This window comes from Sinocyclocheilus grahami, unplaced genomic scaffold, assembly GCF_001515645.1.
Source record: "Sinocyclocheilus grahami isolate Dianchi unplaced genomic scaffold, SAMN03320097.WGS_v1.1 scaffold1336.1, whole genome shotgun sequence".
In the NCBI taxonomy this organism is placed as follows: Eukaryota; Metazoa; Chordata; class Actinopteri; order Cypriniformes; family Cyprinidae; genus Sinocyclocheilus; species Sinocyclocheilus grahami.
The window spans coordinates 176,211-198,156 of NW_015506515.1; the positions used below are offsets into that span (position 1 = coordinate 176,211).

General features: G+C 37.5%; 1 protein-coding gene across 1 annotated transcript in view; it reads left to right on the plus strand.

Moving 5' to 3' along the window:
- The window catches only part of LOC107569343 (glutamate receptor ionotropic, kainate 2-like), a gene marked incomplete at its 3' end in the record, with an annotated part of 118,514 nt that overhangs the window by 35,246 nt on the left and 61,322 nt on the right, over positions 1 to 21,946 (plus strand). The window contains exons 3-5 of the mRNA XM_016255418.1: positions 7,854 to 8,021; positions 8,573 to 8,830; positions 17,996 to 18,177. Coding sequence (XP_016110904.1) covers positions 7,854 to 8,021; positions 8,573 to 8,830; positions 17,996 to 18,177 — 608 coding nt within the window. The remainder of the gene's footprint in view (positions 1 to 7,853; positions 8,022 to 8,572; positions 8,831 to 17,995; positions 18,178 to 21,946) is intronic.

The window sequence follows — 21,946 nt, forward strand, 5'->3', positions numbered from 1 at the left end:
CGGTAGCCCACCCGGTACAACATTGCACTTGCAATGTGGAGCGCTCAGGTACAGTACGAGTCCCACGAAACACAAGTCACAATAAACAAGCTCAAAGAATTGTAGTGATAAAGTGAAAAATTACATGGTTTATTCAGCAAAAGTATTTTTATCTCACATTTGCTTTTATTATCACTATTGGTGTGGTTTAGGATAGGGTTTATATCGGTGGTATGTAATGCAATAGAGTATTACATTTTTAGAGACACTTAATTTCTGAACTTCCCTGATATTTACAGTACAACAACCAATGTAATAAAATGTTGACACTTTCACATTCCCATCTGTTTTAGAGAAAATTGAACATGGTTGTAGTGCCACTCTCTGGACATTTCACTTGGGCATGCTTTGAATATAATTTTGCAGAAATGTCACCACAGACACTTTTTTTCCCCAAATGAGCCTGGGTTGATTTGGTTGATTTATTAGGCCTTATCCCGATATGGTCCTCTGGTTTTGTGGCCTTGGTTGAGCCAGACGTTGACAATGTTTTAAAAGTGTTTACAAGTCTTATGGATAACTTATATAGCTGACTGTGCTCATTAAACTGGGGCAGAAGAAATAATTTTAACTCAACCACACATTAAACACAGCAGCTTTAATATAGGTTCAAAGAGCAAGTTAGTTTGAGAAAGGCATTTCAATTTAAATCTGAAATGGATTCATGTAGTTTTATGGATGATTTTGCTTTCCTCGAGAGCACGTCTTTGAACATGCTGTTCTTTCTCAATCCAGAGTCGACGCTCCCTGTCTCCTGCATCACGGCTCCAGGCTTGATAAAGATGGAATGTGTCCTACAAGCCTGTTACGCTGCACTACGCATCTCGATATGCTAGGCTGATAATCTGACACCGATAGCCATCAAACTGTCACCACTGGGGAGAGAACATACTAGCATGAGCACCTTATTTTCCACATAAATAATCTCTCCTTCCCAGATGCATCAAACCAAAACTAGCTTTGTAATTAATTTCTCCGTGTAAGTTTTTGCCCCCCTCTTCTCTTTTATGTTGAGAAATGTTTCACCTGTAGATGTCTGCACAGTTGCCACATGGTCTGTCACATGCATGGACTTGCTGTGCATGTTCTGCTCTCAAAGAACTGAAAATGATAGATTTTACACTACCCCATCACTTCATGCAAAGACATATCACAGACAATCAGAGAAGACCAATGCATGATGGAAACTTGACTTGTATGAAAGAAAAACCCCATACCGTATGAGTCTTCTTTAATATTGCAATTATTCTAGTCCACAAAGAGATTAAAATCAGAGTGAATGGAGACTTTGCTTAAAGGAATATTTCACTCAAAACATCTTAAAAGAATCAATCCTAATAAGTTTGTAAGAATGTCCCAATAAGTGCAATTCTTGAAAAAGTCTTAAGTATTATGTTTAAGAGTTCTTAAAAATATAATTACACTTTTTTATCTGATTGTATTGCAGGTCTTACTGAAAACACACGCACATGCTAACTCAATTAAAACACCTCTTTTTGAGCAGTCCGCTGTCTTATTGTGCTGTCTGCTGATTGCCATATTTATAAGCATGCACACTATTTTTGTTGTGACTTGCTTGACCACAGATTATCTTAATGTGCTGTCAAGTTAATTTTTTTTATTTTTAATATACAGTAAAAGCTTGTCCAAAGATTCAGCAGTCTGTTGCTCATGATTGATCAGTCTTTTCATGATAGGTCATTGTTGTGTACTTATGCAGTAATATGTCGCTGGTGTTATGTTTTCATGCCTAATTACAATAATTATTTAAAACAACCAGTTAAATTCAATAAACATCTTACTTTTGTGGAATGAAGACAAGTTGGTTGGAGGTTATCCCAATTCTAAAAAGTTATTTATGATGACTTTTAAGAAGATTTTTTTTTTTAAAGAATTATATTTATTCTTCATTCCCCCCAAGAACTTTCTTATACTATCTTACTTTTCTTATAATCTCACATGGGCCTCTTCTAGTGTTTCAGAATGAATCTCAGATTTTAAAAAAGATGCCAAAGTCTGCCATCAAAAGTCAGAGATCTCAGTCTGAACTCAAATTATTCTGATATCAAACTATTGGAGATATCCACGTTGATTTTATACCTCTATTCTCTTACTCGAACAATTGTCTCGTCTGGAGGAGAATGTTTTAGAAACATCTGCAAAAACATTACTACTTTAACATTATTTCTGAGAGCTGTGATGTGAACTTTAATTTGGAGTGGGCTGGAGAAAATATTACCTTTCATATCTTGTAATTATCTCTAGTTCAAGTGGAGTTCCTGACCATTTATGTATTTTCTGACCCTGCCCTGGTGAATAATTGAATAAATGTCCATGCTGGTCCAGGAGATTATTGCTGGATTGATTCTGGTCCATCACATAGCTATGCAAAAATGCCTGTCAACCAGTATGGTCTTTCCGATGAAGCTGTTAAGAAACATTATGGGGACACCAGCATATCAACATCCATAAAACAGCATATGCCCTTTTTAAGAGAGTGTTTCTAGTGGCTGCTGCATGCAGAATTGAAAGTGAGCCTCTTTACCGCTGTACAGACTAGCAGACTCTCTGCTATCAATTCTCAGCACATTTCAATAAGCTATAAAAAAACATGAATCAACATTTATGTAGATGAGATTTCACACCCCTCTTCTGTTCCCCTTTAAAATCCTCTTATGTCCTCCTAGATAAATATCCTCCGAATTCAGCAGCTCAGCATGGTTCCTTCCACCACATGGGACAACAACTAGTAAACAAATCGCCAATATTACCATCGATAATATTCATCAATGCTAACTTCTAAGAATATTGAACAAGAGATTGCCAAGAAGATTTCCAAGCAATGTGTTATATTAAGAGAGATAACAATAGCAAACAGAAAATAAAAAGCACATCTGATAGTCAGTCTAAAAGAATATATATTTTTTAATTTTATATTATATATAAAACTGGTCATTTCAAAGTTTTAATTAAAAAAAAAAAAAAATGTAGGCAATCACTTGGATAATGGAAAACAGTGGCTTTTTTTAAATGCATGTATGGGACATGTAAATGTTCTCAATGAATGCATGAATTAATGAATCAAATAAATAAATAAATACATAACAGGGACATTCTCAGAACTATGAATACAGTTCTGGCAATAATAAAGCTATGAAAAAAATCATTAGTGACATTAATAGATCTGGTCTTTGACAATGTTCTCAAAATTCTCAAAAAACCCTTATTGAAACATTTTTCATGGAACATATTTCTTTTAAAACATTTTAGATTTTGAAAGTTATAACTTGTTTCAGAAAGCAAAAAAAAAAAACATGGTGTTTGCAGAATGATGAAATGGAATGTTCCCCTAACATTTGTATAACCAAGAAAAAAAATATGAATTTTTATTACATTTAAAAAACTGGACATTTTGAACCTTCAGATAAATAATGTGAACATTAGCAAAAAAAATATTATAACATGTTTTTGTGCACTGAGAACACCCATGAAATTAAAGCTCAAACGCATATTATTTCATGGAGTCATTAAAGTTCATTTTATTGTATGATATTGACCAGTTTTGCAGGTAATTCCATTGTGGTCACAGCGATTGATCATGTTAGATGAAAAATGACAGTTTAATTTCTCTCAAACAGGAAGATGGCCGCTACTTTGCTAATTTCCTCTGAGCTGTAATGGTGCTCGGTTGTAAGCAAGTATTCCCTGTGGATGCAGAAATGGATGTATTGTGCTGCCATTGATTATGTAGCTGCTGTGTGATAAATATGTCACAGCGTCTGAGCGTGTTATCGAGTGCGGTGGCATGTGTGAGACTGTTGCGACCGATCAGGTAGGCACAGGGCATTGTTCACTAGACAGCTGCCCAGCGGAGAGCAGCAGCGCTGAGCCGCTAGCAGCCACTGCAGGTCCGGGATAGCATTCCCTTTAATATAGGTTTTTAGGTTTAGGTTATTAAGTCTGTACATGCAATTAATGCAATGCTATATATACATTATGTATGTATATATATATATATATATATACAGTATATATATATATATATATATATATATATATACATACATATATATATAGCAACCGAAAACATATTTTACACAAATTTTAAATGAAGTGAAATAATTTTTGTTTTTCTAGTCTTAAATTGTATATACAGTATATAAATAATCCAGGTGGATTATTTTTAATGTGGAGGCAAAGATCCACTCCACTTATATTATAGTAACTTGCCAGCATGGACAAGTTAAGGCAGTTATTGATGTTTGCAGCACAAAATTTAAATTGAACTGATAAAAATAAGCTTTTTGTTATTTTGTTGTATTATACTGTATATCCAGACAATCAGAATTGAGTATTTAGACAGACAATGTATAAATTATTGTAAGTAACTGTCTTACATTTTAGTAATTTGTATAATGTAATCTCATCATATTATATTATAAATAATGATAACATAAATATCGATTTCATAATATTTTTTTTTTATCACTTTCACATAAAAAAAAGAGTTTTCATATTTTATATGTTGCTGGAATTTTATGCAATTTATTAATCAGTTCAAATACTTGTCGGCCAAAGCAATGTTTTTTATATATTTTGTATATATTTGTTCCTATTTCAGAATTGTTTTACTGTTTAAATGCTTCTGTATACTCTACAATAGGCTGTTTAATGACATGTTCCCTTTGTATTGTGCAAATGTAATGGCCTTCTATAAAGCCTTAAAGGCATGTGCCTATATTGATATTGACAAATAAACATAAACCTAACTGAGAAATATCCACTGGAGTATAATGTGTGACAACTCGCCCAATCAAGTAAAAAAGAGATGGAGGATATGAACGGTCAATATGTAAATTACATGTAATCGGAGACTATTTAAAGATATAATGACTATAGAAAAATCCAGATTTAGGAAAACATTTGTCAGGTGCTTGAGAGATCTCTTTGAGAAACTGACATTTCCACACAGGAAATTGATTCATTATGTCGTACAAGCCCCAGTTTATCACTGTCAGAGCTCGCCCTATGAGTTACGAGATGGATGATGGATATTTTAACATGTATGAATGCATTTCCTGGGGCAAAATTTGTTGTTACCTGCCCAGACTCTTTCTGTTATAATATCAGTTGATGACCTTTAGTAACCTTACATTTCTTTTCATACAGGAAATCAATATTACTTAAAACAAAACAAAAAATACCTGATTCTACATTACAGCTTAGTACTAAAACAGTGATGATTTTAAGCATATATAGGTAATGAGCCTTTTTTTTGTGAATTTTAATTTGATTACATTGTTAGTTTTTCTATACATGCTACACACAAATGCTGGGTCAAATACAACCCAGTGCTGGGTAAAATAGGGACAAACCCAGCAATTGGGCTGTTTTGACCAAGCGGTTGGGTTAAATGTTTAACCCAACCTTCTGGGTAGTAACCCAACCGCTGGGTCAAAACAACCCAATTGCTGGGTTTGTCCCCATTTTACCCAGCACTGGGTTGTATTTAACCCAGCATTTTTTAGAGTGTATACAGTAAAATCACAGTACAAATAATATTAGAATATACACTCTAAAAAATGCTGGGTTAAATACAACCCAGTGCTGGGTAAAATGGGGACAAACCCAGCAATTGGGTTGTTTTTAACCCAGCATTTTTTAGAGTGTATACAGTAAAATCTGCTAAAAGCTACATGCCATAAAATATTGATGGATGGACACTTTTTTCAGTAATTGTTTAATCACTGTAATGACAATAATGGACAGGTTATGCTCATTACATCATGCAATGTCTCATCAGGCACTTTTTTGAAGTGCTGTAACCATGAATAGTAATGATAGTAAAAACAGTGACTAAAACCTCAGACACACTTTTAAACTGAAACACACATTACCTCAAATTTACCAACAAAAAGGGATATTTTGTTCATATTATCCTAAATCCACATGGGGAGGTTGTTTGATTATGTTATCTTGTATCCCTCTTCTTCTTTCTTTTGTAAAAGACTGAGAGATTTGTACGAGCATCTCAATTCCCCCCTCTTCTTTTGCAGAAAATGCTTTAAGGGATTCGTTCCAACCACTCTCTATTCATTTACTCTCTTTTTCCTTTCTTCATCTGTACTATTTTTACATTTCGCAAAGCAGTTCATGTCAGATTTTACTTGTACTATTGTTACACTCACATCAGTTTGCAGCAGTAACCTGTGCTGTACAGCAGGTGATATTTGAAACAACACCAATTAATAGCTCTTGTCCTACATGTTAGACAGTAGAGAGTCATGTAAAGAGAGTGTGTGCCGGAGAAATGCTTTTATTTGTACTGTCTTGGGGGATCATTTAAATGATGGAACCTCCAGCGAGTGTAAGTAAAACACCGAATCGAGCTCTAGTCTGACATATGGTGAGTCAACAGGGGCAAACTGCTGACTGACCCAAGCAAAACACTTCAATCTCTCTATGCTGTGCTTCACTGCTCCCCAGGGCTTGATTGATTGATTCGCCAGCCAATCAGAACACATCAGTCCCCAACAATAAAGGCATCCATTTATATACAGCCTGTCAAGTAGACTCACAAAGGGAAAGCTGTTGTGTAGCTTGCGCTCTAAAAACATACCTTCTGTAAGGAGCTTGGATATATATCTATTATACGCTCGAATGGGTTGAGTCAGAGCAAATAGTAATATACTTTTCTCCTTCCAACTTCTTACACTATTCTTTGACATTCACTGCACTTAACCTACACTGGTGCCATATCACATATTAGTTATTTTTTTAAGCTGATATTCCTATTTTTGCACTACAGTGCTTCTACCTCAAAGTTAAATTGTGAAATATTGCCCTCCTCCCCCTGTGAAAAAGAAGTGTATTAAAATGCATTGTAACGAATCAGCTCATGACAGGAAATATGAATAATTAACCATAACTAGGTGCATTTCGGGGGAAGGGTCCATAGACCCTCGTAATTGGCCCTTTGGTTAGGTGAGGGGGCGTTAGATATTATTTGTTAAATATAACAAAAAGTTGTGTGTCTGATTGGTCCAAATGCTACAGCATTATTGAATTAGCACTTGTAGTGTACTTCAAGTCTTAAACGTATATATTAAAACAAAACTGTACTTGCAGATAATTTAGTATTAATGAAATAAATGCCACTTAATGGTACTTAAAAAGAGTCTACTTGCATGACTGTTTTAATACACTTAAGTACACTTTAAAAAGTACACGTTATAATAATGTTAAATTAAGATGTACTTTAAAGTAAATATAGTTAGTTGCTATATTTTTATATATCAAATATATATATGTATATATTTTTAAATTGTACTTTGTAATTGCAACTTTATCATTACAAATGTGTAATTACAAATATATTTAAATACATAACACACAAGCTTCAATAGAAATAACATTAAAGTACATTTTAGTTTGTCCGTACATTTGAACCATCATTCAAAGACATTAGTAATTATGAAATGACATATAAATATGTACTTAAGTCCTACTTAAGTGGGTGAAAAAACTATCTTAAGTTAAATTAATTGCATTTAATACCATACCATTTGTCTTGGATTATGACAGAAATTGATAATAACGATTACTTTAAATATAAATAAAAATGTGACTAATTTATTTAGTATACAAATCCAAGCATGCAATGAATGTATACTTCAAATATTTTCACTGATCTTCTATATTATGTTGATATTGATATGATGCTATTCGTTTATTTCTCTGGAAAGCATAGTTCGGAAGGTGAGAGGTTAATAAAACTGTCTTTTTCTCTTTTTTTCTCTCTCTCACTCTTTTAGGGGGGATATTTGAATCCATGGAAAGTGGCCCATCTGGTGCTGAAGAACTTGCCTTTAAGTTTGCTTTAAATACAATCAACAGGAACAGAACTTTACTGCCAAACACCACACTCACATACGACATCCAAAGGATAAACATCCACGACAGCTTTGAGGCCTCCAGAAAAGGTAAAGCCATCTCCAGCTGTCAGCTGTCTTCTGTGAGACCCTACATGATCAGAGACTAATGTGCTGTGAGATATATGAGGAAGGACGTGGGCTTTAGATTGAATTCATTTAACCACAGGGGGACATCAGTGGCCGTCTGGTGCATATGCAGAGAGAATTGATTGGTTTTAGGTAATGAGTCAGAAGGGGTGATTCAGTGAACTACTGATACCCCTGAGACAGGTTCGCAGGCTGCAATCATCTGTCATTTACACGCTGGGGAAACATCTGAATTCTCTTATAATGATTATACACTCCATTAGCCGCTGCCACTGTAACAGTGCTTTTTTTCGATGCCAGTTTATTTAAAGATTACAAAGACGCAATTAAAGCACAGTGGCTTTGCCAAAAAAACGATGGGGTATAAAAGTAAATGAGTTCATTGTTACTGTTGTTGCAATAAATATGACTTTGCACGCTGGAAGTAACCATGAATCGGGCTCTGGTGTTTCTATTATAACAAAATCACAAAATAAAAGAAAGAAAATAAGCCTTTTGTGCTCTGTCTCCAGCTTGTGACCAGCTCTCTCTGGGTGTGGCGGCCATCTTCGGTCCCTCCCACAGTTCTTCGGCCAACGCGGTGCAGTCCATCTGTAACGCTCTGGGGGTGCCGCACATCCAGACCAAGTGGAAGCACCAAGTGTCAGACAACCGCGACTCTTTCTACGTCAGCCTTTACCCAGACTTCTCCTCCCTCAGCAGAGCCATCTTAGACTTGGTTCACTTCTTCAAGTGGAAAACGGTCACTGTGGTTTACGATGACAGCACAGGTGAGAGTTCGACGCTTTAGTGCTCGTAGTGTGTTGTGATTATTCCCCAGCTGTCCTTAGGCAGACTGACCCGTTGGCCTGGACTGTGCACCATTCCCTAGTCTCCGTCTGGCCTACAGTATGGCCAAACCCCCCTGGTTGACAGGCTCTGTTAGAACAGTAGGCAGCAAGTGCTACCACAGTGAGCGGTACATATGCCATATGCCAGAGGTCGCCTCAGGAGCAAACTTGCCAACTAGAGGATTTGCTGCCAGATTTCCCAAAGCATTCACTCAGCCTTATTCACAATTCTGCACAGCAACAACACACTATTATTCTGTGACACTGTGTTCATACAAATGTGGCCCAAGTAAGGACCAAGGCACACTGCTTCGATTTACTGAAGATCTTTAACATTACTACAGCTTATACTGTAGGTTTAGTTAAACAAAGGTTTATTCACTGTCCGATTAATTCACAGTTAAGTTAAATGAAACCAAATGATTAAATGATACTGATTATTGAATTTCACATATGGTGTTTTATAAAACAATTAATAATCCATGTATTGCATGTTTCATTTCATTGAAAAGCTACAAACAAAAGCCATCCTTATTTGAAATACAGACTTATATGTTTTAAAAACGTATTGTTGTGAACAATAAATAGAAAGACAGAGATTTATGTACGTGTTGTATACAATGTGTCAATGTGTACATTGTTTTGCCACATTGTGCGGTTTTTATTTTTAATTGATTTCCACTATGCTCAGTTTAATTAAAAAAAGTGTTTTGTTACAAATGATTGTATTTTTGAGAGTCGCTGAATCATTCACTCAACCGATTGGTTCACAAAATGTCAAATCATTCTGAAACAAAACAAGCGACACTGGTTCAAAAATTATTGAAGCCCAGTTCCACCATATATGATAATTATGACCTTAAAAGTCATAATTATGATATTTAAAAAAATAAATTGTGAGATATTAAGTAATAATTGTGAGATAAAAAGACCAAAAATACATACTAAAGGCTAAAAAAAAAAACTAAACAGGGCGAGTGCGGTAAATAAAAAAAAAAGTTTAAAATTAAAATTCATAATTATGACATAAATAGCATTTTTTGCCATAATTTCATTTTTAAGCCATTTTAATAATTATAATAATAATAATAATTTATGCATTTAGCAGACACTTTTATTCAAAGCGACTTACAGTGCATTCAGGCTATACATTTTTTACCATTTTAAACCATGCCTATATTTATCTCATAATTTTAACATATAATAAGTCATAACTTTGCTCTAAAAGTCACAATTATGAGATACTATGATAATTTGACATTATCCTAATAGTTTTACCTAATAGATTTACTGAAGCATGTTTTTTTCCTTAAGTGGCAAGAATAGGTTTCCATAAAAAGCAATAACATTCATTTTATTGCTTTAATATTCTATCAAAAATATGTAAGTATTTATTTACTCATGTTTTAAAATGTCTCATGGACCACTAGCGACATTTGTAGCTGCTGAATTATATTCATTTTGACTTTAAACATGTAGATCTACATCTAAAAATAAGAGACAGTATGATGGACAGGATAATGGTTAAATGCTCTGGTTAAACACACTGATTCCACAAGAGGTGGCTGTTCTGAGGTCTGCCTCAGAATCACAACTGGAGTCTTTCTTTCCATGCTGTACAACAACTTCATGAACGAATGCAAACAAGCAAATCAATAGCCGTAATGGCATTCCCCAATGGCTCAGCTCAGAAGTGGACTGGCAGCCAGCAACACAAAGCTCTGTCAACACTGCTCAGCTGTTAAATTCAATAATGTGTTAGAAATTTATGGCAGTGCACACAGCATTTCTTCACATGCCATACAATCTTAAAAATAAAATAAAAAAAACCCCAGGGGGGTTTTTCTGGAAGCCCATTTCCGCCACTGAATAAAAAGAATTTAAAAAAAGAAAGAAATTGCGACTTTTTATCTCACAATTCTGACATTTTTTTTTACAATTGCGAGTTATAAAGTCAGAATTGCGTGATATAAACTCACACTTGCGAGTTATAAAGTCAGAATTGCGAATTATAAAGTCAGAATTGCGAGTTATAAAGTCAGAATTGCGAGTTATAAAGTCAGAATTGTGAGATAAAAACTCGCAATTCTGACATTTTTTCTCGCAATTGTGAGTTTATATCACGCAATTCTGAGAAAAATCTGAATTCTGACTTTATAACGCGCAATTGCGACTATGTTCTCGGAATTACGAGTTTATATATCACAATTATTTCTTTATAACTTGCAATTGTGTTATAAAGTCAAAATTGAGTTTATATCTCGCAATTCTGAGAAAAAAAAGTCAAAATTGTGGGTTTATATCTTGCAGTTCTGACTTTATTTCTCAGAATTGTGACTTTATGTCTTGCAATTGCGAGTTTATATCACACAATTCTGACTTTATTTTTCAGAATTGCGATTTTATATCTCACAATTATGACTTTTTAACTCACAATTGCAAGTTTATATCACGCAATTCTGAGAAAAAAAAATCTGAATTGTGAGTTTATATCTTACAATTCTGACTTTATATCTCACAATTATTTCTTTATAACTTGCAATTGTGTGTTATAAAGTCAAAATTGAGTTTATATCTCGCAATTCTGACTCTATAACGCGCAATTGCGACTATGTTCTCAGAATTGCGATTTTATATCTCACAATTATGACTTTTTACCTCACAATTGCGAGTTTATATCATGCCATTCTGAGAAATATAGTCAGAATTGTGAGATAAAAATTCGCAATTACCTTTTTTAATTTTTTATTCAGTGGCGGAAACGGGCTTCCATAGGTCTTTGCAATGATGCCATAAAATAATCATTTTGGGGTCCACAAAGAAACCTTCAGTGATTTTTAGTGTAAAGAACATTATAATAATTTAAAGAACCTTTTTTCCCCCACTATTTAAAAAAACTTTTTTTCATTGTCCAGTGGATCCATAGATGATAAAGTTCTTAAGGGAACTATAGATGCTTGTAAAGAATCTTTAGATACAACACGGACAGTGTTTGACAAAGGAATGAAAAAGGAGATTTAAGGTAGCTCATATATACAAGTGCCACTGCGGCACTGAGTCAAATTAGCTCTATTAGCGGAATGTGTCAGCTATAAAAGAGCTCTGATCATTTATACTTTGATATGTGAGTTGTCAAAGCAAATGCAAGCCATCTAACATAGCGTGTGTCTGCATTGCAGAAAACAAATGCTGTTAAATTATTAAATGTGTCAAGGGAATCACATTAATAGGTTATGCATAAGTCATTCATGGACATACCGCATCAGCAGAGAGGAACAGTGCTCACAAATAGACATGCAATGAAAAGATAAAAAAAAGTTATTTAATGCCCCAAAAGAAAAGACTCATAAATGACCACTGTGACATAGTCGTAAAGGAATATTCCTACCTGCCTGTCAACATATGTATTTGCATACCTCTGTGCACCCTGTTCGCACAGACATGACATGCCATCAGTGTGTTCTATGTACCATTCTGTAAACATTAAAATACTCACCGTTTTAAAGGTATAGCGACAAGACATAAGCAATGTTCCCCATACCATTATTTTAGTGTGAAATCACTTTCTAACTTCACAGCTCGGATAATACAGTAGACATAATAATAAATAAAATAATTAAAATATGTGCAAAATGATAGACCTTGTATTTCAGCAACTTTACCCTGCAAAAACTGGTCCAAAATGTTTATTTTGTTTTATTGTATTCTTTTATTTTAAGAAAAAAAAACGGTAACACTTTATTTGGATAGTCCACTTTAGACATTCTATTAACAGTAAGTAACTTTGCAACTACATGTCAACTAGCAGTTAGTAGAGTATGAGTAGACTGTCTGCTTAATATCTTCTAACACTTTCTTTGTCAACTTATTCTACTAACCCTAAACCTACCCTAATCTACTCTGAGAGTTAGTAGACATGTAGATGCAAATTAATGAGAATTAGTTGACATGTAGTTGACATGTAGTTACAAAGTTACTTATAGTTAATAGAATGTCTAAAGTGGACTATCAAAATAAAGTGTAACCAAAAAAACAAAGCAATAGGACAAATACAATAAAACAAGAGTGCTAATGAAATTATTATAATGCTCTACCTTTTTCAGGTAGGTCTATAAGTAGTGTTCAGGTATAAGAACTACGATGCATAGTCTTCACAATGAATTAAATAATTACATTAATATATTATCCTACCATATCACATGGATCCTTATCCTATGCTTTATTTTCTCATTAATATGTTTCTTTATCACTCCAATGTGTCGATACATTTTAGTAGTGTGCAGATTTGCATACAACTATATGAACGATATAGCAAAATCTCTATAGATAGACACTTTATACAATATAAAGTACACAACATATAATACTATATATATATATATATATATATATATATATATATATATATATATATATCTCCTCATATCGCCCAGTCTTATAATGCAGTCGATTGGAAGTCGTTTGTTTTTGTGGTTTTGTGTAAGGAACAGACTATTTACTTTGTAATTCAATAAAAATCTTGACTTTTGCTGTATAGCTCTCAAATCTCATTCACAGTATTATACAGTTAACGTGAGCTTCTATTGTAGGACTTGAGAGGACGTGAAATATGGCCCATGAGTTATATGAAATATTTTATGACTTTTTAGAAGTTGTATCCATTTTTTTGGGGGGAATAATAAAATACCTTCTAGAAAAAGAGACCTTTGGGCCACCCTCACATTGGCTATTGGCTATGCAATACATCAGCACAAGAAAGAAAATTGCGTTCATCAAACCATTTCATCCGTTTCAATTTATTCTTCCTGAGTGCACCAATCCAGTGGTGCTTTTCGTAGCCCATCATATGCTCTAACAGCGGCCACGAGATTGTTTAGACAGCTGCAGTGCCATGTTTCCAAACAGGCATCATTTTTTAGGGCTTTGCTGTATTGCTCTAATAATTGCTTTGATAACTGCCATATTTATTGCTACAGAATAATACATAGTCTTAATATCATTTTAATGCAACCATTGTAATCTGAGCCTCTTCACTGCGTATGTGCTAAATTTAAACTAATAATGCTCTTTTAAACGAGTGGACGATTATGCCTGAGGTAAAATGATAGTTTAATTTAACCTAAAGATAATTTCATTCCAGCCAAATCCTTTAAAGAGTTTTTTTTCTCCGAAAAGGCAGGCTAATGTTAAAAGAGCCAGCATCTGATGTGAAATCAGTTGAACAAAATGCATAAGAATACATCGGATATCCACTCACAGATATTCATGTGAGGTTTCGTTGCTCCTTCACAGCCAAGTCGGATCTTAACTTAACAGAAGGGGCTTTTATCCTCAAAGGATGAAGTTCTCAAATCTCCTCAGAATCTCAGAATGCTTCTGATGTTAATTAATGAGAAAACGGGGGTGTAGATGTTTCTTCAAAGCGTAAAACCTTTGCATTTTGCCTTGCCTGTGACCTGATTTTAATCTTGATCAATTTGTTCTACACATTTAGTGACGCATAAATGCAGTCAAGGCTACATTAACCTTGACCTTCCTGTCTGGAGCGTTCAGAGCTTCGAGTCAGAAGTCAGCTTTCACGTTCCTCTTCAATTAACGCCAAAGGGAAGCAGCATTCATCTCACATCACTAGCTCACAGCAGCACTCTTCTGGAGAAGGACCAGACAACCGCAGAGGATTACAAGTCAGACAGGCCATGTTTTTTGGCAGGGAGCACTTGAACGATGCAACCTCTCCATGGATATTTATCACTGGGCTTCCAGACGGGTTTTAATAAATGTTTGAGTTGATGAAATATATATGCTTTGTTAAATATGAATCAACTAACGGTTGGAAGGTATTAGACACAATCAGTAAATATCACCACATGCAGTTTTTCATTTACGCAAAGGAGTTGAAGAGCAAACCTGCCTCAAATAGTGACCCGCGGGAAGCCATATTAGCTATCACAAACATCTGATCAGTGCATACAAATTAAATAAGCTATGCTGCTACAGTGTGTGCATTTTAAAAGTTGTTCATTTTATGTCATTATTGAATATAGTATTACGTTTTATAACCCATTAGTATAGATTGGTGGGCTATTGCCCTTTTAGTTCTTGCATTTTCACATGTGCATAACAATGATGAAAAAGAAAACCAGCTTTTTTATAAGTTAATCATAATTTCATTGACTGAGAAGGAGCAAACATTTAGCTGTATTTCAAGTGCAGGGCTATACAGAAGCTGCAACCCTGCTGTAAAAAAAGAAAGAAAAACAAACAACAAAACATTACAGCAGGCAGATGGTTGGTTTCCCAGTTTGGCCAAAATGCTTAGGCTGGTCAGGTTTTTGGGGCTTGTCTGCTGGTCAGGCTGGGAGATCAGATGGCCAACCAGCCAAATCAGCGAAACCGCCAGCTTGGTCAAGTTTCTTTTATTCATGCAAATTGTATGGCAGTTAGCTCTCAGCAGAACTTGTTTTGTTCCCTTGCCCGTCAGGGGAAATCCTGATTTAAGCTTGTCTTAACTGGTTTAAAAAGGTCTCCCAGCCTGACCAAGATGTTCTTCATCTGATCTAGCTAGTATCCCAGCCTGGCCAGCTAAAAAGGGCCAAAAACACCTCTAAAACCAACCTTAAAAAAGGAGACCAGTTAAGATCACTAAACCAGCAAAGTCTTGTGTTCAGCAGGATAGTAAATAAAGTTGATACTACATACATAATTGTTAGCTAGTTATATTTGTATAATAGTGAACAAACTGATTTGTAGATGAATATTTATTTACTTACTTACTTTGTGTGACAAGCAACCCAAGCTCATTGGAAAAACTTGCCTGAGGTGACATTTCTGCAATAGAGGTATTATGTTGCTTCTTGTATGCTGTCCAGTGAGTGGCTCTAAAAGTGCATTCAGCTTTATCTGAAACAGATTAATGGGAATCTGACAATGTTTTATTACGTTGGCTGTTGTATGTTTTGTGACAGTTCAGTGGTGAGTGGCGCTAAAAGTCTCTTTCGTGTTTGACAAGAACATACCGCTTACACTAAACCCTACCCTACACCTAACCAATAGTGTTAACTTGAGATTTAAAAAAAAAAACACATTTGGTGATGTATTCATGCCATTTTAGCTTGCTTCTACAAGTCTTTGAGCATTTATTTATGACTCGTGTTTCACGGGACTCATACACAAGTGCAATGCTGTACCAGGTGAGCTACTGAGCAAGTTTACAACTGTATGCCAAAAAAGCCATACATTTGGAACTAGTTATCTGAAGCAAACACCAAAATCTATTAGTTTACAAATGATGCGCCACTTTTTTGAGGTCATAATAACATAGTATTGTTCGAAAATAAGCTTTTATTGATCAATAATCAACACCGTAAGCATAAATTGTGTGAAAAACAACAATCTGTCGGTTGTTATCTACCACTAGTGTTCATTTCAGCTGGAAACTGCAGTGCATTAAAAAAAAAACACATTTGGTGATGTATTCATGCCATTTTAGCTTGCTTCTACCAGTCTTTGAGCATTTATTTATGACTCGTGTTTCACGGGACTCATACACAAGTGCAATGCTGTACCAGGTGAGCTACTGAGCAAGTTTACAACTGTATGCCAAAAAAGCCATACATTTGGAGCTAGTTATCTGAAGCAAACACCAAAATCTATTAGTTTACAAATGATGCGCCACTTTTTTGAGGTCATAATAACATAGTATTGTTCGAAAATAAGCTTTTATTGATCAATAATCAACACCGTAAGCATAAATTGTGTGAAAAACAACAATCTGTCGGTTGTTATCTACCACTAGTGTTCATTTCAGCTGGAAACTGCAGTGCATTTGTGTATAGAAGCAAAAATTTAGGTAACGACATGTTTTTCCATTAATCCTTTAAGTTGGTTACAAGACACAGCAAAGAAAATACCAACATATGTTCACTGAAAAAAAAAATTGTCTCTACTTACAATTGTAGAGAACTGCTACAAACTGCTGCGATATGTACAACAACCAGCATATTGAAACATTGCCAGATTTAGTCTGAACACACTTCATTACACTTTGAAAATGTCGTTAAATGTAAAAAAATTTTTTACATTTTACAAAATTTCATCGCAAGCAAAAACAATACAAATTATGATCTTGTTCCAAATGGCACCCTCAGTCCTAGCGGCCCTCTTTTGTGTCCACACTTTGGTGACATAATGCTGTAGAGTCCGCAGCAGTGCGGCTTGGCAAACGCAGGTTCACCCTTCTGAATCATAAAATTATGGAAATAGATCCAGGAAGACGCTAACTCTATGGTTTCTTGTTTGGTCTTGAATAGTTGAGTAACTAGGAAGATATAAGTCCTCCATTGTGTGAAGTAAATGAGGGCGATGGGATTTTGGGGGCAACCTAGATATCATTTTTTTTCAGCTGATGACCTTTTGAAGCAGTAATGTGATGTTTCATTACATTAGGAGGTGGCATTTCATTGACAGGAGTGTCCAGCATTTCACTGGGAAGTAGTTAATAGAGAAGAGAGCAAGAGAGTTAGAAGAGAGATAGATAGCAAGGGGCCATGCAGCTTAACAATTTCATTTCCCCAAAAATATTATGACTTTAAACATCCATCCGTATGGCTTTCTTATGTTCATCTAATTAGAAAGATAAGAATGAAATGAAATGGAGCTTTTATATAGATGGCTCCAAATGATATTTCTGATGCTCTGTTGTACATTTAAAGGAATGCTTCACACACAAATTACAATTCTGTCATCATTTAGGAGTTTAATGTCATCTGACTTTTTTTCTTCATTGAACACAAAAGGAGTTTTTTTTTTCTTTTTCTTATTGCTCAGGCTGCACTCCTCCATGAAATCAAGATAATAAACAAATATCATTTGTCACATTCAGACTTGTCACAGCAGGTTATTCTGCGGCAATATTTGGCGACAATATAAACGATACTTGTCCATTTGTGTTCCATGAAAGAAAAAATGTCTTTCAACATCAGGGTGAGTAAATGATGACAGAATTTCCATTTTGGGGTGAACTATTCCTGTAATTCTGTAATAGCCTTATTTATATTCTCTCTCTCTCTCTCTCTCTCTCTCTCGCTCTCTCTCTCTCCAACTTAGGTCTGATTCGATTACAGGAGCTCATCAAGGCTCCATCTCGTTACAACATCCGATTAAAAATCCGGCAGCTACCAGCAGAAACAAAAGATGCCAAGCCCCTTCTTAAAGAAATGAAACGAGGGAAAGAGTTTCATGTGATCTTTGACTGTGGTCATGAAATGGCAGCTGGCATCCTTAAACAGGTGAGTCACTTTTATTAACTGATTTCACACTGAAGATTACAAAGACTGATGTGGAAAATGTATTTAAAATGGACTGATATAATTAATATTTGCTGCAGGTCGAGCCCCGTCTCGGTTTGAGAGCTGAGTGTGTTGCTCCCTCAGCTGAATAACTGCTAGCTGTTCCACCATGGGAACATGCTGTAGGTTGAGCTCCCTCTCCATTGAGAGTTGGATGTTCTCCCCCAGCTACAGATTTACTGCTAGCCACTCCAGCATTATAGCCGTAGATATAGCGTCTGGGGATACGCTATTTTTATCTATAGGCTGCCTTTTCAGGGTGCCACGAGAACCCCTAGAACGGTATGCAAGTGTAGTGCACGTTATGCTTTGCCCACTTTTCTAAAATCCACATAAGTGGTAAGTGTGCACGTTATGCTTTGCCCACTTTTCTAAAATCCACATAAGTGGTAAGTGTGCACGTTATGCTTTGCCCACTTTTCTAAAATCCACATAGCTGGTAAGTGCGCACGTTATGCTTTGCCCACTTTTCTAAAAATCCTGTATGGTAAGAGCTACGCGCAAGACTTCGTGCTCTTTTTGAGTGGTTTAAAACCCCGGTTCTGCCTTGGGCACCACTCCCCCTATGTATCCTCTGGATACCTACTTAACAGGGTATTGCTACTAAGGATCTGTTGAGACAGTTCCTTCACCACAAGACAAACGTGCGGTAGCCCCTGTGTGACAGACCAAGACTAGTATGATTCTAGGCTCTTGGTCGTATTCCCTTAAAGGAATCTGTTTCTGATTCCAAGCCTTGAGCTCTACCCCGGGCCCAGGAGTCTGGCCCTAACAGGTAAGTATTTTGGGGTATGTAGCCTAGGCCTTTGGCCGTAGGGAATAACGTTACTGACAGCCGTCTAACGTCCCAGGGGCGACTCCCATAGCAATATGGTAGAGTTGGTATTTAGTGCTCGCCATGGTTCTGGCTTGCATTCCCCTCAGCATGGTGGCGTGGGTATACCGTTCCCCCTAGCGACCCCTAGAGGACGCAGTTCGAAGTTCCCATGAAAGGGAACGTCTCGGGTTACTTATGTAACCATGGTTCCCTGAGTAGGGAACGAGACACTGCGTCCTCTAGGTTTCTTGCCATGCTGCGGACGCAAGCTTCAGACGAAGAAGTGAATGATGTGTAGCTCCCGGCACCGATTTATACTGTAGTCGCACCGGTAGTGACGTCATGGCTGTCGCCGGCCAACGAGTTGGTGTTTTTTCAATGTATGCTTCAGACACGGGTCACGACGAGGCGTTCCCCATAGCGACCCCTAGAGGACGCAGTTCGAAGTTCCCATGAAAGGGAATCATCTCATCTCATCATCCCATAATTTGTATAATGTTTGAGCAAATATGGAAAGAATGAATGAATCAATCATCAATCAATCCATACATAAAAACATAAATTTAAGTTTGTGATCCAAAATTTATATATATATATATATATATTTAGATGATATAGGAGTATAAAATTTTAAACATTGTCACCAACCAAATGCTACTCAAGTTATCTCAACTCAATCTAGAAGTGTTTGTGAAGAACCAAATTAGCCAGATACAAATTACAAAAATTAGAAGCTCTGACATGTTGCTTTTTTAAAAAAGAATTATGTTTACGCAAAATGTGAAGAACGAAGCCCTGGTCTTTCTTATCCCAAATGTGGCTTGTCTATGTGATTACAAGCTGTGCTGATATGGTGATTTTATCCCCTTTGTATGTCATGAAGGAGAAAAGTGCATGCATTGTTTTTGACCTGTTAATTTATTGTCTCTTTTGATCTTGTGTGTGAGATTGATTTGTACACAATCAGTGAAGTGTACAGGTTTCATTGATTACCTATCAGCCAGTCAAGCTTACATGCTCCGTTAGTCAGTATGTTTGCATGTAATTAGTCAATAGGGTAATGCTCATGATGTGAAGTGCCCTACAAGAATACTGCTCTTAACCACTGTTCCCTTTCAGTCGGTCACTCCCGATGTCACGTCGGATGACCAATGAATTGGGATCTCGCTTAGAGAGACCAATCTACTTCGAGTGTAAACTAAACGAGCCAATGCACATTGGCATGCAATTATTGCATCCAGCTGCCGCTGATCACAGCATGAGTATAAGTAGGCAGCAGATGCAGGGCATATTCAGCTTTTCGCTTCGGAGCCAAGCGATCACATCGTTCTGCTCCTGACTACTCTACTGAGAGAAGAAGACTGAACGAGTTCAGCGCGCTCTTGGAGAGCTCTTCGTGTTGGCGGACGGCGCTTCAGCGGTGGCGGTTTTCCGTGTCGAGTGGGTTGCACACATCAGGCTGCACTACCCCCTGTTTGTGTTGCAGGCGGCCATCTCCCCTGTGCGCCTCAGCACGCTAAAAGAGCTATTTCCCTAAAAGAGCAATCATGGGTGCGTCTTTTTAAAGACGACGTTGCGTGGCAAACTTGACGTTACGTCTTTGTAAAGACGATGTGGGTCTTGCTATAGACAACGTATCACCCGGGCATTTCTGGATGTGGTCGTTACCTGGCGCTGGGTGATGGTCACGATCGCTGCCTCACGTGCCTGGGCATCTAGCATGCTGAGGTGGCGTTTGTGGATGAGTCATGTACTCATTGTGGGAAGATGTACACCTCGGACTCGAGGGCCAAGCTCCGTTTCCTCAAAGGGGTGGAGTTCCATTGCCTCTGCCTCAATCTAATTCTCGTCATGGTGGCAGTCAGTAGCACGGGCGGTCTGAGGATAACCGTGGTGGCAAACCCTCCAGGGACCAATCCTCGGGGGACCATCGCTCCTCTTGCATTCCGCAACCAGTTGAGCTGCCAATGGAACGTGCTGGGCCCTCTACAAGGAGCGTACCAGCCGTATCCTTTGGTGCTCCTCCCAACGACCAGATGTCAATTGCTGCATCGGAGGGTGAGCCAGAGCTTTCTTGAGAGGAAGATTCGGCTGCGCTGCTCTCCTCCGGGACCGTAGCAATGCTTGGATCGGATCCAGAAATAATGGCTATGCTTTCCCGGGCCGCGTAGGGGTAGGGCTCGAGTGAAGACTTTGACCGTGTCCCGAGCCCTAAAGGTTGCACGATTGGTTCTCGGGGTGGTCCGCGCTGGTTCTCAGCGCCCCGCCTTGGTGCCTTTCTTCCCGGAGGTGCATGAGGAGCTCACCAGGTCATGGACCACACCTTTTACTGTCAGAAACCGATCTGCTGGTTCCTCCTCCCTCACCACCCTCGATGGTGGTGCAGCTAGGGGGTTACAAGGGTCCCCCGGTGGAGCGGTCGGTTGCGATGCAGTTGTGTCCAACTGGCAGGGAGAACTGTGCCTCCCCTCCCGGGTCTGTAGGTACTCGACTGGCCAGCGATGCTTATACGGCCTGTGGAGAAGCTGCCTCCGCCTTACACGCTACGGCGTTATTGCAAGTGCACCAGGCCAAGGCACTGAGGGTTCTCAGAACCCGGAAGTTCTCAGAAAACTCCGCACTGCGACGGACCTCGCGCTACGAGCGACGAAGGTTACGGCACGGTCTCTGGGTCGTGCGACGTCCACTATGGTGGTCCAGGAGTCTGGCCGACATGCGTGAGACAGACAAGACACAAGTCTTGAACGCACATGTGTCCCAGACCGGCCTTTTCGGCGACACGGTGGAGAACTTTGCCCAGCAGTTCTCTGCTGCCCAAAGCAGACTGAGGCCATCAGGTACATCCTGCCCTGGAGTGCAGCTGCTGCCGTCGCCGAGGGGGGCCCTCTGCCA